This window comes from Papio anubis, chromosome 16 (assembly GCF_008728515.1).
Source record: "Papio anubis isolate 15944 chromosome 16, Panubis1.0, whole genome shotgun sequence".
Classification (NCBI taxonomy): Eukaryota; Metazoa; Chordata; class Mammalia; order Primates; family Cercopithecidae; genus Papio; species Papio anubis.
In genome coordinates, this window is record NC_044991.1 from 90,611,137 (window position 1) to 90,628,739 (window position 17,603).

Below are 17,603 nucleotides of genomic sequence, written 5' to 3' on the forward strand. Positions count from 1 at the left end.
TCACCATCACCATCACCACCACCATCACCACCATCACCACCGGCCAACACTCACTACCACCACCGCCATTCACCACTTATCTAATTTAATTTAATTAATATTCCTCCCACTCATAATTTTAATGCACGATTTACTACCTTATCAATGACCTCATCTTTATCACCTTACCTACCCACCATCTACTCACCACCACCATCCCCACCTGCCTCCAGGAGCACTGCAGCCTCGCCAGCCATCCCACTTTGGGCTCTGTCTCCAGGGATATGGGGGCTGGACCCTTCTGAGGCCAGTAGAGGCTCCACGCCAGGGTTGGTGGCAGGGCTGGCACAGGGGAACCTGCAGGGGCCACTGGCTTCACCATCTTAGCTACAGCAGCCCCTTCCCCTGTGCCTCTTGGTCTGGGCAACAGCGGCTCGCATGGCCGGCCCACCACTTCCTCCAGGGTCAGCAGCGTCTATTCTGGCGGCCAGCAGGGCTGGAGAATCTTGGGGCTGTTGAGACCCTCCCCCAGTCTCCCTGAGCCTCCAGGCACAGATGTGAAAAAGGTGACCACTGCAGTCAGCATTCAACCCCCACAGAATCCAGGGAAGGAAGGGGGCCACTGGGGGCTGACGCCTGCCTGTTCTGCAGCCAAAACCACCACCCTGGCAGGGCTCAAGAGGGAAGAAAATGGGGAGGGGCCGTTTGAGCAAATGAGCCCACCCATGAGCAGGGTGGACAGACAGACAGCACGGTCTGGCAGGATGGGGTCTCGGTCACTGGGGGGCCTGGGGTCCCTGGAACTCAGCATGTGTGCCTACAGCCACCCCGTGGGTTCCCCGGCCAGCAGCCGCCACAAGCCGCAGCTTAAACAACCACCAGGCAGGTGACTAGCGCGATGTATTGATCCAGGCACTAAAAACCCAGGAAAGAAGACGCCCAGCCACAGAGCCAAGGGTTCGCGGCAGGAAGGTGGGGGTGGCAGGGGCCGAAACGGCCTGGCCTGGCCTTTCGAAAAAGCAGCTTTCTGGAGACAGACGACAAAGATGGACCAAGCCATGGGAAGAAGCACTGAGAAGAAAGGGGAGGGAGGCTCGTTCACACCTGATGGGCTCCAGCCAGAGCCACCACTGACCTCCATCTCTCCAGCCAGGGCTCCCAGAGCAAACCCCAGGCAGTGGTGGGGCCCAGTCTGGGCCAAGACCCTTGCTGGCTGGGGGCGCCCACCGCCAGCCTCGGCGCCATGACTCACCTTGCTGTGGGCATAGACCACAGAGCCCAGTAGCTTCCAGGTGCCTCCCCGCCGGTCCATGCGGATCATCCGTAGAATCTGCAGGAAGCGCAGGCTCCGCAGCGCAGATGTGGCAAAGACATTGCCCTGGGAGCCGGCGGCCAGCACCGCAATGGAGGCGATGAGCACCATGATATCTACAAAGCGGGCATAGACTGGTGAGCTGGTGGGCCGCCCCCTGCACCCACGTGGAGAAACCCCCACCCCAGGTTCCAGGAGGCTGTGCAGAGGGGCGGGAAGGTGTATGCCCAGTGCCTGGTGTGGGCTCTGTCGGGACCCAGGAAGGACATGACTATCGTCCACCTGCCTGCAGGGCCCGGGACGGGCAGCCCGGCACAACATCCCTCTTCCTGACGTTTAGGCCGCGTTAACCACAGGCTCTGACTCCAAGTCAGCAGGTGAGAAGAAACTTCCAGAAGAAGCCAGTCCTGCCCAGCCTCTCTGGCCCACGTAGACCTAGCCCCAGCTCCCCCCAGTGCTGAGTCTGTCCCTGGGTCCCTGGCCCCGATTCCAGCAATGCCGCCCCCACCAGGCCTCACCAATCACACAGAACGGCTTCCGGGCAAACTTGAGCCGCCCCCTCCAGCCACGGTACCGGCAGCAGCAGCCTGCGGCCCAGATCCGCACGAAGTACTCCACACCAAACACCACGATAGTCACGATTTCCTGCAGGGGAGGAAAGCTGAGGCCACCTCGAGACCCGGGGGAGGCCCTGGGGGCCCAGCCTGGGTCACTCTGTCAGGGCAGCCTTGGCCCAGGGACCAAGCCGCAGGACAGGAGGCCCCCAAAGGAAACTGCAAGCTTGGACTGACCCACACAGGGCCCCCATCCCTCTCTAGCCTCTGGGCAGCAAGGTTTAGGCCCTCTGGAGACCGTGCATCCGGGAACACAGCTGAGCACGAACACCATGGGGCCACCCTCCCCACCTCCCTGTCTGCGCTGGGGGCTCTATCTGGGCTAGGGGACCCTGTCTGAACGGGGGGGCCTGTCTGAGCTGGGGGGCCCTGTCTGAGCTGGGGCACCCTGTCTGAATGGGGGGGCCCTGTCTGAGCTGGGGGCCCTGTCTGAGCTGGGGGGCCCTGTCTGAGCTGGGAGGCCCTGTCTGCACTGGGGGGCCCTGTCTGAGCTGGGGGCCCTGAGCTGGGGGCCCATCTGAGCTGGGGCCCCTGTCTGAGCTGGGGGTCTGTCTGAGCTGTGTGGCCCTGTCTGAGCTGGGGCCCTGTCTGAGCTGGGGCCCTGTCCACGCTAGGGGGCCCTGTCTGAGCTGGGGGGCCTGTCTGAGCTGTGTGGGCCCTGTCTGAGCTGGGGGGCCTGTCTGAGCTGGGGGGCCTGTCTGAACTGGGGGGCCCTGTCTGAGCCAGTGGGGGGCCTGCCCTGTCTGAGCTGAGGGAAGGCCCCAGGTAACTACAAAGGGGGTCACAGCCTCCACCCAGACCTTGGGCAACCCCAGGACAGAGGAGCAGGGCGGGCAGTAGAGGGGGGTGCATTCGGATGGGGATCAGTCTCCTCGAGGGCCCCCTACCCCGTTACCAACAGCGACACAGGAACTGCACTCCCGTTGCCATGGTGCCCACCCTGCCCTGGCACAGGGTTGCTGCAAGCGTCACAGCCCCCACCCGACGCCCACGTCTGCCGTCTGCTGGGGACACCCCACAGCTCTGGTTCCAGAGATAGATAACGTGGGGAGGGAAAGGGAGGGAAGGAGGGAGAGTGGACCTGCCCAGGGTGGGGTGATGGAGGCGGGGCTGTCAGCCACTGTGAGGTCACCACGAGGGGTGAGGTGAGGGCTAAGTTACAGCCAGGGTGGGGCTGGGGCACAGCCGGGGCTGTGGGGCTGGGGGCAGTTGGGAGCTGACAGAGCACAAAGACATGGCCGGAGCTGGGGCTGCGGGGGCTGGGACGGGGCTGGAGGGAGCAGGGCAAGGGAGAGGCATCGCGTGGTGGGGGTGGGGGAGGCCTTCACAGGATGCCAGGGTTGGGGGCATCAGAGGCCCTGTAGTAACAGGAATGAGGGACAGATGCCCAGGCAGCTCTGGCTCCTTCCTGGGCCCCTCCAGCCCCCACCCTCGCGCGGGGCTCACCAGGATGTAGAGGGCCCCCTCTGAGCTCTTCTCATACTCCTTGATGGTGGAGAACACAGACAGCACGAGGCAGGAGAACACCAGGAGGAACCTGGGGGCAGGGAGCGCGTGCTCAGCCAGGCCACAGCAGGGCACCAGCATGGCTGCGTCTCCAGAACACAGGACCCCACTTCCCACCCGCCCCACCAGAGTCCACTCGGGCCAGAGGGCACCCCCACAGCCACCTCCCGGGACCCCAAACTCCACAGTGGCACCGTGCGCAGCTGCCCCCTCCAGGATGCACCCCCTCTCCACTCTGGCCCTGCCCCCTCTGTCGGGTTTCAGCCTGGTAGCCTCATCCTTCGGCAACGTCTCCAAAACTCTCAGAGTCAAATAGGAACAGCAAGGCCCACCGGCTGCAAACACAGGAACAAGCAAAACCCCTGGGGCAGAAGGCACCGGATCAACCTTCCCTGCTCCTCGCTCTCAGCCACCTCCTCCAGACCCCAGCGCAGACGGCTTCTCTGCCAGTTAAATCCGGAGCCAAGCAACAAGAGCTCCTGGGATCACCACCTTTCCAGCCTCGTCCTGGCTGCCAGGAGGCTCAGTGTCTCCTTCCTTCTGGGTTGCAGGCGCCTCCTCCCACCAGTGACTTCCACCGTGATTGCTCTTCCCATCCACGTCCCACGCGATTACCTCACTCACTGATCCTTCTTCAACTTCCCCTCAGATGCTCAAGTTCACGCCCCACCAAAATTCCCCCAAATGCATGTTTTTTGTTTGTTTTGTTTTGTTTTGAGATAGAGTTTCACTTGTCACGCAGGCTGGAGTGAAATGGCGCGATCTCGGCTCACTGCGAGCTCCGCCTCCCAGGTTCAAGCGATTCTCCTGTCTCAGCCTCCAGGGGAGCTGGGATTACAGGCATGTGCCACCAAACCAGGCTAATTTTTGTATTTTTTAGCGGAGATGGGGTTTCATCATATTGGCCGGGCTGGTCTCGAACGCCTGGGCTCAAGTAATCCTCCCGCCTCGGCCCCCCAAAGGGCTGGGATTACAGGCGTGAGCCACCATGCTTGGCCCAAATGCATGAGTGAGCCACCATGCTTGGCCCAAATGCATGACTTCTCCTCAGCCCTGCATCCTCCTCTGATACAAGCGGTTCTGCTACGCTTGTTCCCTTGCCCACCCCAGAAAGCTGCAGACGGGAAGAGCCCGCCACCCCCCAAGACCCTGCCGCGGGAACCCGGCTTGTGGCCACCCACGTAGAAGAGACACAGCAGATCTCCCAGCTCTTCCTGGGAGCAAAGCTGTGCCACCCAGAGCCTCAAGCTGCGCTGTGGCAGGAAAGCCAGCTCCGGCGTGCTGAAGTCACTGGACACACACCAGAGAGAAACCCACTTCGCGGGAAGCAAACGCTTTGTCCCGTTTACATTTTTCGCAGGTGTTCTGGGATGTGAAGGGGACGTGTCCAACATCCAGGTCCTTGGTCACAGCCATAAAGGAGGCCGCGCGTGGGACACGCCCTCATTCCAGACAGTGGGAGAGACGCCTTCACCTCGACCGTGTTGCTGCCTCTCGTTCCAACCGTGCTCAGAATCAGGAGCGGCGGGGACAGAGCCACAGAGCAGCCGCTTCCCCATGTCCGCGCCCTGTGCTGTCTTCACACGCGCCATCACCTTGCACACCCGGCGGCACCGCACGGCTGCCATGGAGCCTGTGGGGCCCTCCTGTGTCTCAAACCCGAGCCCTTCCCCGGCGCCCACATCCAGGTGGGAGAGACCCCACACTCAGGATCTTCTTCCCTCTGTCCTCGAAGCAGTGCTGCAGTCCAGCCTGGGTTCTGGGGCACTGTCCCGGCTCCCCTCTCCCCATTCCCACCGAGGAAATAGTCCTTGGATGCCTGGACCTGCAGGGCTGAGACGCTGGGCCGGGGTGCTGGGCGGGGGCACCGGGCCGAGACGCTGGGCCGAGACGCTGGGCCGGGGTACTGGGCCGGGGTGCTGGGCGGGGGCACTGGGCCGGGGCGCTGGGCACAGGCATGGGCATCCTGGGGATCCCTCCAGCCTGGACATGCCCCCCCCACGTGCTGGGCCGAGACGCTGGGCCGAGATGCTGGGCACAGGCACAGGCATCCTGAGGGGACATCTCTCCAGTCCAGACATGCCCCCTTGTCACTGGAGCTTCAGGGCATCACAGCACCTCTCGAGACCCACCCCTCCTGTCTCAGCCTCACAGTTTCCTTTCCAGTCTGGGGGTGTGGGGGTGCTCATGGGATCGAGGCTGGCCAACCATGGCCAGCAAGTGGTGGCCCCAGAATCTCTGCTGGAACTACCAGGAATGAGGCACCCCCTTCCCACGAAGGTTGTCAACAAGGAGGAGGCAGGCCTGGGGCACTGGCAGGAGGATGGGTGGGCACAGGAAAACCTGCTTGAAGATGAGGTCACAATAAGGAAGGCAGCACTGAGGGATGGGGAAGAGACCTGAAGACACATAGTGTGAGCACCTGGATCCAGCTGTGCCTGAAGCCCCTTGGACTTCCAGGTTTGTAAGCCCATTACTTACAACACTCTAGACTTGTTTTCTGCCCCTTGCAAACAAAAGACCCTGACCTTTCGGGCTGTGATCAGCTGACAGACATGGGTGTGTCCCTGCTCTGAGCCCACACCTGACTCCACCATGCTGTGGTCACAGCTACTCCGACCCACAGCTCCTCCCTGGGCAGACAAGCCTCGTGGCTGTGACACAAGCTGCCACGGATCAAAAAGGAAAAAACAAGTCCTCGGTGTGCGGAGCTATTTAGGGAGCACAGGTCAGCGTTGGTCACAGAGACTGGAGGGTTTGGGGAGCACAGATCAGCGCTGGCCACAGTGCCTGGAGGGTTTGGAGGGTTTGGGGAGCACAGGTCAGTGTTGGCCGCAGTGCCTGGAGGGTTTGGAGGGTTTGGGGAGCACAGGTCAGTGTTGGCCGCAGTGCCTGGAGGGTTTGAAGGGTTTGGGGAGCACAGGTCAGTGCTGGCCACAGTGCCTGGAGGGTTTGGAGGGTTTGGGGAGCACAGGTCAGTGTTGGCCGCAGTGCCTGGAGGGTTTGGAGGGTTTGGGAAGTGGAGGTCAGCATTGGCCGTGGTGCCTGGTGGGAAGAGGACCCCACTCCGCTCACAGCTTCACTGTCCTGTAGGAGAGCCCCGGGGGAGCACCGCGGAGAGGGGAGGGACTCCCCAAAGGCGGAGCTCCACGGCCCAGGAGAAGAGGGAAGAGCCCCAGCGTCTGAGCTCCCGGGAGAAGAGGCAAGAGGGAAGCCCCAGCGTCTGTGGCCCGCAGGGAGACTGCTCAGACTTTTGGCCGCAGAGGCAGAAGGACAGGACCAGGCCATCCAGGCACAAACCCGGGGCCCCCATCACCCCAGGCTCAGGCTCTGAGCCCCCAAACCAGGACCGGCCCATTAGGTGGTGGCAGTAATTGGAGTACATAATTGGGCCCAAATCTGACACATAGCGCTCAGACCAGACCCTCTCCTGCACCATCAGTACCACCACCAGCACCCACACCCAGCTCCCAGCTCCCAGCCCTGCACTGCCTGTGCCCCCGGGACCCGCCTGCCCGTCCCACTGCAGGAGCTCTCTGCCCTCTGCCCCCTACAGGACCCGCACCCCCCTCACCCACCTCACCACCCCCCACCCGCCTTACCACCCTTCCCTCACCCAAAGGGACGAATTGCCCCAAACCCTCCTCCCACTGCTCCGGAGGGACCTAGACAAAACCCTGACTGCCCTTCCAGAGATCACAGGCCCAGCACACACGCCGGACGAGCACAGCCCCTTCCAGAGGTCACAGGCCCAGCACACACGCCGGACGAGCACAGCTGCAGAGGTCACAGGCCCAGCACACATGCCGGATGAGCACGGCCGCAGAGGCCCAGCAGAGGTCACAGGCCCAGCACACACGCCGGACGAGCGCAGCCGCAGAGGTCACAGGCCCAGCACACACACCGGACGAGCGCGGCCCCTTCCAGATGTCACAGGCCCAGCACACACGCCAGACGAGCACGGCCGCAGAGGTCACAGGCCCAGCACACACGCCGGACAAGCGTGGCCACAGAGGCCCAGCAGAGGTCACAGGCCCAACACACACGCCGGACGAGCACGGCCCCTTCCAGAGGTCACAGGCCCAGCACACATGCCGGACGAGCGCGGCCGCAGAGGTCACAGGCCCAGCACACATGCCGGATGAGCACGGCCGCAGAGGCCCAGCAAGACCACCACATATGGGGTCAGGGCTGGATCTCCCTCGCCAGGTGGCTTCAGGCTTCCAGGAATAAGGCAGCACTGATGCCGGCCCCCGCTCCCGGGACCTGGGGCTACCAGAGGTGTGGGAGGCCATGGATGCCCCAGGCAAGGGCCAGGACTCCCTGAGGCAGCACTGGGCGCTGCAGTCACCCCTGGGGGCAGAGACTGAGAAGACGGCTGGGGAGGTGGGGGAAGCCAGGGGATCCCTAGCCCAGAGGTCACACAGGGTCATGGTGGGGTCAGGTGGGGTCAAGGTTGAACAAGAGTGGCAGGTGCCGGCCGGGCGCGGTGGCTCAAGCCTGTAATCCCAGCACTTTGGGAGGCTGAGACGGGCGGATCGCGAGGTCAGGAGATTGAGACCATCCTGGCTAACCCGGTGAAACCCCGTCTCTACTAAAAAATACGAAAAACTAGCTGGGCGAGGTGGCGGGCGCCTGTAGTCCCAGCTACTCGGGAGGCTGAGGCAGGAGAATGGTGTGAACCCGGGAGGCGGAGCTTGCAGTGAGCTGAGATCCGGCCACTGCACTCCAGCCTGGGCGACAGAGCGAGACTCCGTCTCAAAAAAAAAAAGAGTGGCAGGTGCCCAGGTGAGAGCTGGCAGAGCAGCGTCTGTGGAGCCAGGGCTGCGGGGACTCGGAAGCAGGGTAGGGCAGGCCTGTGCACAGAGCCCTTGGCATAACTAACTCCATCTTAGAAAAAGACTCCATTTTGTCTCACAGGGCACTCTACCGAGAAGGAAAAGATATTCTGTTTAAGAACCAAAAAGCAAAAAAACAAGAAAAACTGGCTGGGCATGGCGGCTCACGTCTGTAATCCCAGCACCTTGGGAGGAGGCCGAGGTGGGCAGATCACTTGAGGTCAGGAGTTCAAGACCAGCCTGGCCAATATGGTGAAATTCCATCTCTACTAAAAATACAAAAATTAGCCAGGCGTGGTGGCACGTGCCTGTAATCCCAGCTACTCGGGAGGCAGAAGAATCGCTTGAACCCAGGAGGTGGAGGCTGCAGTGAGCCAAGACCACGCCACTGCACTCCAGCCTAGGTGATAGAGCAAGACTCTGTCTCAAAAAAAAAAAAGAAACAAATAAAAAAACAGAGTCCAAGTCCAACCAGATAAGGACACACACAAGCCCGTCCGCCGTGCTCAGTTCCCCCTGGAGGCCTCTGTCTTCACCGCCATCTCACAGCTGCCTGCAGCAGCCCAGGCCAGGCCTCTGGGCTGGTATTAACCTCTGTCCTGTGTCTTTTTCCTCATGATGTTAAACCTGACTTTGGGTGGAACGTGGAACCTGACCGGACGAGCACACAGCAGTGTACGGCCTGCAGCACTGGCCGGCGTGGAGTGGCCGTGACCGCAGTGTGACCCAGAAGCTCTAGGGAGAACCTGCCTGCTTGGGAACTCCACGTAGCTCGTGGCGTCTGTGATTGAAACAGCATCAGTGAAAGTCTGACCTTGTGGAAAGACACAAACCTGAGTGGACCTCGTGTCAAGCCCGTCCTGTGTGCAAAGTGCCTCCAGGACCCGGGGCCTTGGGCAAGCTCCATTCAGCCAAGAGCAAGAGGGTGACCGAGCCACTCCAGGTTCAATTCACGGCGGACACCCCCATGGCTTCCCTCTGCCCGGACCCAGTCATCTCAGCCATGAACACCCCCTGGATGTGGGGAGGCCGGCATGGCCCCCTGTAGTCCCCCTCCAGCTCGCTGGAGACCCCCACGTCCAGGCAGCCTGAGTCCTCCAGCCTGGGCAGGCACAGTCCCCGTAGCTCTGCCTTCCGACTTGCCAGCAGCGGCCTCTGCTGCACCGCCGGAAACGTTGTCCAGGGCAGGGAAGGCGGGGCACAGGGTGGTGCTCCCGAGACCTGCCCCGGGAAGGACCACGGCCGTGTTTCAGAAGCACCCAGGACCATGCGGTCTGAAGCAGAGGTGGAGGCTTCGGGCACAGGCAGCCTGGCCGAGGTCAGCCCCACCACCTGCCCATCCCAGCACCACAGCCAGCCAAGGCAGGGCACTGCTGAGCCACCGGCAGCACTGGTAGAAACCGTGCCTTTGAAGGCTCTGGCCACCGAGCACCCACACCAGAGATGGAGGCGCAGGGGCCAAAGCCACATTTTAAAGCATCTCATGTGAAAACTGTCAGCATCTCTAGCGTGAGCCCCAGTTCAGATTCCACCCACACCCTCGCCGAGGATGTCCCAGCCCCGTGCCATTGAGAAGCAATAATCCAGTGCCCGCCTCTGAGCCAAGGGCTTCGTAAAGTGCAGCTGCAGCTTCACTGCGACCCTTAAAAAGCCAGTGATGGTCAGTGCCCACAGCCCCCACACGGCCGCCAGCGTCTACAGCACTCGGACCAGGCCAGGCGGGGCCAGCGGCTGCCTGCCCTCTGCCTTCCCCCGATCGCCAGCCTCCCCTCCCCCCCGTCCCCCTTGCGACCATGTATCGAGGGGACACCGGTGGCTGTCCACAGATGTCGAGAGGCGAGTCGCGGTCTGCTCGGGGTCCTCTCGCGGACTTTTGAGGGTGGGCGTGAGGAGCCGACCCTCCGTGTCTCCGGAAAAATGGCATCGGCGTCCTGCAAGGATGACAAGGGGCTGTATCGCCGAAACCGTCCGCTGACGTCCATCTCGCAGAGATCCCACAGGCGGCAAGAGGCTGTATCTCCACGGGCTCAGCGTCCGCTGGCAAATCCCATCGCGGTCCACAGATGGCAAAGGCGCATGTCTCTGGAGCTCACTATCTACTCCACGTCCTGCCGGATCCACAGGCGCGGGGCTATGTCTCGAGTAGCATCCGCTGACTATCCGTCAGGATCCGCCAGATGGAAGGGCTGCCAGGCTCGCGTCCATGACCGTCCATCCTGCGGGATCCCACGGGCAGCAGGCTGTGTCTCAGGCTCAGCGTCCGTGACATCCATCCTCTGGGATCCACAGATGACGGGGGCTTGTGCTCCGGGCTCAGTGTCCGGCTGATGTCAGCCAGTCTCTGGGATCACAGACTGAAGCAGGGGCTGTCTCTGGAGCAAATTAATGGCTGAGTAATGGCCTCTGGGGGATTCACAGACGACAGAGGGCTGTCTCTGGGCTGGGTATCACTGTGTCCATGCATGTGGGGATCAGGTAGTAGCAGAGAGGCTGTCTCCGAGGCTCAGCATCCACCGGCTATCTATCCTGCAGGATCCAGATGGCTTAGCAGGCACTGTCTCTGGGCTCACTGCCTTGGGGATCCACAGGCAGAACATATAGGTAGTCGCTGGCATTGCATCCTCTGAGATCCACAGGCTGACAGGGCTGTGTCTCGGGCTCAGCGTCCGCTGACCGTCCATCCTGCGGGATCCACAGATGACAGGCACTGTGTCTCTGGGCACACTGTCTGCTCACCGTCCTGTGGGATCCACAGACGACAGGGGCTGTGTCTCCAGGCTCAGCATCCGCTGACTGTCCGTCCTGCGGGATCCACAGATGAGAGGGGCTGTGTCTCCGGGCTCAGCGTCCGCTGACCGTCCGTCCTGCGGGATCCACAGACGACAGGGGCTATGAATGCAGTTTGTCCCCAACGCCTTATTCCTCAGGTGAAAACTTTCTAAAGAGAAACGTCTAGAAAGAGAAGACCCATTGGTCATGCTAAGGCTGCTCTAGAAAAGCAGGATACATGCTTCATTCTTTTGATTTTCTCGGTGTAAGTTTTCAAAATCGGATCAGCTCCTTGAGGTCTTCCAGAGGAGGTAGATTGGGTGCGGTATTTGCTTTTTTTCTGAGGACCGTGATGAAGCCATGGCTCCAGCTGCCCGAATCAGCCCGTCCACCTTTGCCCAGCGGGAGCGTGGCCGCCAGAGCAGCTCGTTTCATCTGCGGATGCCCAGGGTCCTTTCCACCCCCGTCGGCTCTGCCCACACCGGCCTCTCTGCGATGTCTCCCCAGGTCCCTCCAGGCAGGAGGAGGGAAGGTCATTCCATCATGGACAGAAAGGCTAGAGGGCCCCACAGGCCATGTACCCACCAAGCTCTCCCAGAAACAGCCGACTGGGCAGAACCCGGTGCATGCGGGGACTGACTTTGAGGAACGGGCTCCTGAGCGTGTAGCGGGGGCTGCTGAGTCAGCGGGGCTGGCCAGAAGCACCAGCAAGAGCTGAAGCCGCCATCTGAGTCCGAATTCCACAGGGCAGCAGGCGGGAAACGGCACGACTTCCACGTTGCCGTCTTGAGAAAAATCTCTTTTCTTCTGAAAACCTCAGTTTCTGCTCTCAAGGCCTCAGCTGCTGGGACGAGGCTCACCCCCATGGCGGAGTCACTAGCTTCACTTGAAGTCCACTGAGCTAAGTGTTCCCACCAGAAAACACCTGCACAGCAGCATCGAGGCAGGTGCGTGGCCACCAGCCGGGCACTGAGTGGATGCATAAAGTGGGCATCACGGGCTGGGAGAGGACACGGGCCTCAGCTAGGGGCCTGCAGCAGGAATGGGCTGACTCAGCAGTGCAGGCCCAGAACGCCCTGACTGGTGTCCAGACAGTGGTGGGCAGAGCCAGGTCTCTCACCGGAAGCTCAGCTCCAGGGCAGGTCCAGGCCACACACCCGCCCAGGACCCCACCAGCCGGCCTGCAGCCACAGAGAGAGGCCCCACTGGGACCCACCTCGTGGGAACTGGGAGCCTCCACACAGGCCAGCGAGAACGCCTCAGCCCAGGACGACAGGCCAGCCGGAGCTCCAGCTGCAGGGGCAGAGGCGGTGGGGGGCAGGGGCTTCCAGGAAGCAGAGTCCCTGCAGGCTGAGGGGAGGGTCCAGGGCCGCATGAGAAGCTCGAAGTGCAGCACCGCGTGTGGAGGCCGGGCGGGTCCAAGAGCCAGCGCCCGTCCCTCGCTGCACCCCTCCCTGCCACTCCCAAGACCACACCCACAGCCTGGTCCTGCCCTGCCCAGGGGCCGCCCCGCAGCGAACATCCGCACAGCAGCACCAGGAAGGCCCTGTGTCAGGCACCCCAGGAGACACCAGCTGCCCCCACAGGCTGGTCCTGCCCTATCCAGCTGCCATCCCACAGTGGACACGGGCACAGCAGCACCAGGAAGGCTCTGTGTCGGGCACCCCAGGAGACACCGACTGCCCCCACAGGCCCACAGCTTCCAGCTCGAAGGCACTGGCCGCGAGGCACCGTCACCAGGGGGCCTCGGCCCCGCCCACGTGTGCGACCCAGAGGCCTCCGCCCGGACCCCGAAGCTCCCAGCTCCAGGCAGGGGACGCGGGCAGCGGTGCCGAGGCCCAGGCAGACAAACCACACGCAAGGGATGTCCCATTTCCAAGCCGCGATTAATTTCCCGTGCTCGTTGGCCAAGTTCTTCAATTAACTGAGCCCTGGGAAAAGTGTGCAGACGTCTCGTGCGTCTCGTGCGCCTTCTGTGGGCGACTGTCTGCCTAACGGGGTTTTCTCTGGACTCTCAGCGGGTGGGAGCAGGGGAGGATGGGGGGTCCCTGGCTTCCCAGTCAGGAGCCCAGAGGCTTGGGAGGCGGGAGGGGCACAGCGGGGACACAGAGGGCATCACACACCACAGGAGGGGCTCAGGGACCCAGTTCAGCCCAGCAGAGCCACGCACATAATCCGGTGGGCTTCCCGAAGGAGGCACGTACGGGGGTTACAGGGCAGAGGCGTTGGCCACAAGGGGAGAAGGGAAGGGCATTCCCAGCAGAGGGCATGGGGAGGGGTGGGGAGGCCTGGAGAGAGAAGGGCAGGCGTATCCACGTCCCACGAGGATGAGGCTGCCCGGACTTGAGAACAGGGTGGGGTAGGGGCAAGGACAGCCCCACAGACTCGAATTCTGAGTCCTTGGTGCCACATCCAGGCAGGCAGCTCCTCGGGCTGCAAGGAACCTTCCCGTAAATTAAAAAAGAAGGAGGTCCAGATCCCGGGTGTTCGGGACCCGCTTCCTAAGGTGGCTCCGACCAGGCACCTCGGAGCATTCCAGAAACGCTGCAGACGAATGCACCCGGATGCGGATGCGGCCGAGATCTGCGGCTCCTCCCAGCAGGCATGAACCGGGAGGAATAAAGCCAGAACTCAGGGAGAAGATGAATCTCGCAGCCAGCCCCTCAGAAGGCTCCGGCTCCTTCCAGCTCAGCTTCCGCCCGTCTGCCCCCGCCTCGCCGGCCCGCAGACCCCGCACGGAGGAAGCCGCTGCCCCTCCCGCCGCAGCCCCACTGAAAAGTGCAGGCAACAGTTCCGAGTTCTGTTTTTTAAGTTTTTGGAACAGATGGCACAGATGGCGCCGCCGGGGGCGGCCAGTGCAAGGGGGGCAGAGAGACGGACACATGAAAAGAGCCGCGGAGGAGGGAGGAGGCGGCATGGGGTGCGTCTGGGCCCGTCTGGGGGACACAAAGATCTCGCTGCCTCGGCCATGGCTCCAGGCTCCGGGACAGACCAGGGAAGAAACCTCCAAACTGATCGCTCCCGAATGTGCTGGCCAGACATCTGGTCGGCTGAACTGTGAGGAAGACACAGGGGCCTCCAGGCCTCCGTCCACACACCGCGGTGTCCCCAAAACATCCACACTCATGCCCATCTTAGAGAACAGGAAACTGAAGCTCACCGAGGCGGGTGAGGGCCTCTGTCTCCGAACCAGGGGAGAGGGCGGCAGGAGACCCCGATGGCATCCCCCAGGCCTCAGGAGAGGTGGCTCCCGGGAACGCTGGGACATACTCCCTGCCCATGTGGCCTCGGGGTCCGGGCACGGCAAGCGTCCAGATGTGGGACACTCCCTGAGGGCCAGCCACCAGGGGCCTCCCAGGGCAGGGCCATCACCCCCTCAGAGCAAGGCCCACAGCGTGGGTACAGCCCCTCCCATGCTCAGCCGGGGAATACAGCCCACCACAGGGCACTCAGCTGGGGTCTCGCTGGCTCGGCAAGGGCTACCCACCCCCTCCTGCCCAGGCAGTGGCCAAATCTGCAGGGAAAGAAAAAAGAGGTTTCTTACGGGAGGACGGGGGAGGATGAGGGGAGGACGGCAGGAGGACGACGGGAGGACAGTGGGAGGACCGAGCAGCTTCTCTGAAGCCCAGAATTACAACACAAAGGGTTTCTAGGCTAATTATGATAATGGGTTCAACTTCAGGAGCTTCCCTGGCAGCCGTTGCCAAGGAGACGAGGCAAGTAGCTGGTCCCCAGCCCCAGATTCGGGGAAAGAGTCAGGGTGGGGGCGGGGAGGACCCACAGAGCCCTGGCACCCACCACTGAGCAGAGGGCGTCAGCTGGGGCTCACCACATGTCCCTGATGCACAGCCCAGCCCCGTGCCCATCAGACAGCCCCAAATCACGAGAGGCCGTGACAGGGATCAGGCACCCCAAATCCAGCCACAGCCTGAGCGTGGAGCAGGGGGGTCCCCTCTTGGGAACGGGGATCCAAGAGCAAACAGGAGAAGCTGGGCAGGGAGGGGCCCGTGGGAGGGGCCAAAGGATCACCAGGCCACAAAGGGTGCCCAGTTAAGGCCAGACCACAGTCCTGGGGCCCCCACCGCTGGTACCCACAGGCCATGAGATGCAAAAGCTCCTCTGCTCACAGGGGCCCCCACCTCCGGAGACTCCTCTGCTTCCGGGTCCCCCCACCTCCGGAGACTCCTCTGCTTCCGGGTCTCCCCCGCCTCCGGAGACTCCTCTGCTCACGGGACCCCCCACCTCCGGAGACTCCTCTGCTTCTGGGTCCCCCCCCCTCCGGGACTCCCCTGCTTTCCGGGCCCCCCCCACCTCCGGAGACTCCTCTGCTTCCGGGTCTCCCCCGCCTTCCTTCCCCAGTCTGGTTGAAGGGGATATTTCTTTTCTGGGAAAGCATGACACAGATGCCACCACCCCGCTCCTCACTCACTTCACACACTCGGGGAAGAGGACTCAGCGCGGGAGGGGTCAGGGCCCCCCGAGGCCAGTCCCACAGCCAGCCCCCTCGCTCTGTGACCCTGGACCCTCCGGTCAGGACCCTGCCCCAGCAGCTGACTCCGCGGTGGCTGGGGCTGTTCATCTCATCTTGCGTATTCAGTTAAATGAAAACAGAACACGTGGACGGGCGGGCAGGAGGGAAGGCGCTGCCGCCTCGCTGCCACCCTCAGCCCCTCCCTCAGACAGAGCTGGGGTTGGGTCAGGAGGGGCCCCTGACATCAAGACCCCACTCCCAGCCCCACAGGCTAAGCTTCTCAGCACACCCACGACCTGCCAGGAGGGAAGCAGCCCTACAGTAAGGAAGACGCTCAGGTGCCCATTTCACAGACGGGAAAACAGAGGCTCTAAGGAGACTCTCAGAGGCCCATGTGCGGACTGGCTGGAGCAGGCTGGCTGCACAGCCCCCACCATGCACCCCTCTCCCACTGCAGGGGGTCCTGGGGCATCCCATGCGGCCTCCTTCAGAAATTCCCTGTCCAGAATAGGGCTGGGAGCCCAGCAGGGCCCCCGGGGCGAGTAGGAAGCCGGCGTGAGGCCGGAGCAGGCACCAGGTCCAGGACTGCTCGAGCCTCCCCGGGGGCCCCGCTCGTCTCGTCCATTAGGCGGCCGCTGCGCTGCAACCTGGAATCTAATTTCACCGCCTAATGAACTGCTCTGTTTCCAGGACGTACAACACCTCCCACCTCGGAAGTGACGGGCGCGGGGCTGCTGACAGAGTCCAGGCGTGAACCAGGCGTGAACCAAGCGTGATGGATGGCCACAGACCGCCAGGGCTGGAGGGGACACAGGCCACACTCCTGCAGAGCTGTACATGGAGACCTCTCGCCTCATGCTGGGCACCGCGTGGCTTGCACCTGCCAGGCCGGGGTCCACCCTCATTCGGAGCTTCTGGCAGCACCCACCTGAGCCAAGGCCATGGGGCAGGGATGGGAGGTGGTCCAGGTGGGACCGAGCCTCCCAAACACTGAGTGCTCAACTGGACCCTGACAGGCCACAGGTCAGGAAGTCTCGGGCCCTCAGAAGGCCCAGCTGCTGGACTGGTGCTCACGGCCTCCAAACGGCCTGGGCCTGCCTGTGCCCACCTGGCACCTACAGCCCTCCTTCCAACACCCCGGGCAGAAGGCACTCTCAGGGGGGCTCTCGATGCCCCCACTCACCATGGCCCCGGGATAGCCACTTCCCTCAGCCAGCTGTGGCTCCCTCGGGAACAGGAGCGGAGGAGCTGGAGGCGGGGTCCTGCCCACGTCCCGCAGCAGACGTCCAAGGCTTACAGGGACCCCCAGCCCCCCAAAGAGCACCACCCCCAGCCCCCAGCACTGCTGCAGCAACCACAGGTCCTTCCAGGGCCTTCGCCCCGGCCCAGAAAGAGGGGGCATCCACCATGCACCCCAGGGGCTCTCGGAGCTGCAGCTGTGGGCGGACTCCCAGGCCCTGGCAGGAAACCCGCTGGCTCAGCACGCAGTGAAATCAGCTCCCCGGGCACTGCCTCGTGACTTAGCAGCACCTGCTCACGGTCCCTGGAGACAGAAGCTCCACAGGGCTCATTTGTTCTCCATTAGTCACCTGTCCCACCCAGACCACAGATGCTGGACAGAGACCCGGTAGGTGCACCAAGAGGCTGGCCAAAGTGCCCAGCCCAGCCCCACGCAGAGGTCCTGGCCCTCCCTCCTGGACCCTGCAACGCCCGTCCCCCGACCTCCCTGGGCTTGCAGCCCCTGGCCTGGGGTCCCCGGACTGTGCTCTGCCTCCCAGCATGCCCCGGCCACCCACTCTGCACTGCCCCATTCCAACCCACGGAGCCCGCAGAGAAGCGTCCCTGTACCAGCCACTTCGATTCCAGAAGCAGGCAGAGAAGCTGGGTGGGAATGGCGGCCAGCATAGGCGAGCCCCAAGCCCTGAGGACAGACCCCGCCCTGGCCTGGCCCTCGAGGCCTCTGCCGTCCCTCATGGTGGACCCCATGCAACCCATCCACCCTGCTCCCGTCCTGCCCTCAGCAAGCGCCCTCCCTGCCTCAGGGCCTTTGCACGTGCGCTTCCTACTGCCTGGAATCCTCTCCTCCCCACAGGTCCCCGGGCCGCCCCTCATCC

General features: G+C 63.0%; 2 protein-coding genes across 13 annotated transcripts in view; both read right to left on the bottom strand.

Moving 5' to 3' along the window:
* KCNQ2 (potassium voltage-gated channel subfamily Q member 2) overlaps positions 1–17,603 on the bottom strand; it is a 67,591-nt gene that overhangs the window by 38,333 nt on the left and 11,655 nt on the right. For 11 of the 12 annotated variants that reach the window (XM_021921792.2, XM_021921787.2, XM_021921785.2 and 8 more), the window contains exons 2-4: positions 3,352–3,442; positions 1,810–1,936; positions 1,232–1,407 (exon numbers count right to left, since the gene is read on the bottom strand). In XM_021921792.2, the coding sequence (XP_021777484.2) occupies positions 1,232–1,407; positions 1,810–1,936; positions 3,352–3,442 (394 nt within the window). Of the gene's footprint in view, positions 1–1,231; positions 1,408–1,809; positions 1,937–2,792; positions 3,075–3,351; positions 3,443–17,603 lie in introns of those variants that run through there. The other variant, XM_021921795.2, reaches the window with a different exon arrangement.
* Positions 10,886–15,275, bottom strand: LOC116270839. Its single transcript, XM_031656909.1, has 2 exons — positions 14,179–15,275; positions 10,886–14,073 (listed from the first exon to the last, which is right to left on the bottom strand). Exon 2 carries the CDS (start codon positions 12,889–12,891, stop codon positions 11,920–11,922), a length of 972 nt encoding a protein of 323 aa, XP_031512769.1. The 5' UTR covers positions 12,892–14,073; positions 14,179–15,275; the 3' UTR covers positions 10,886–11,919.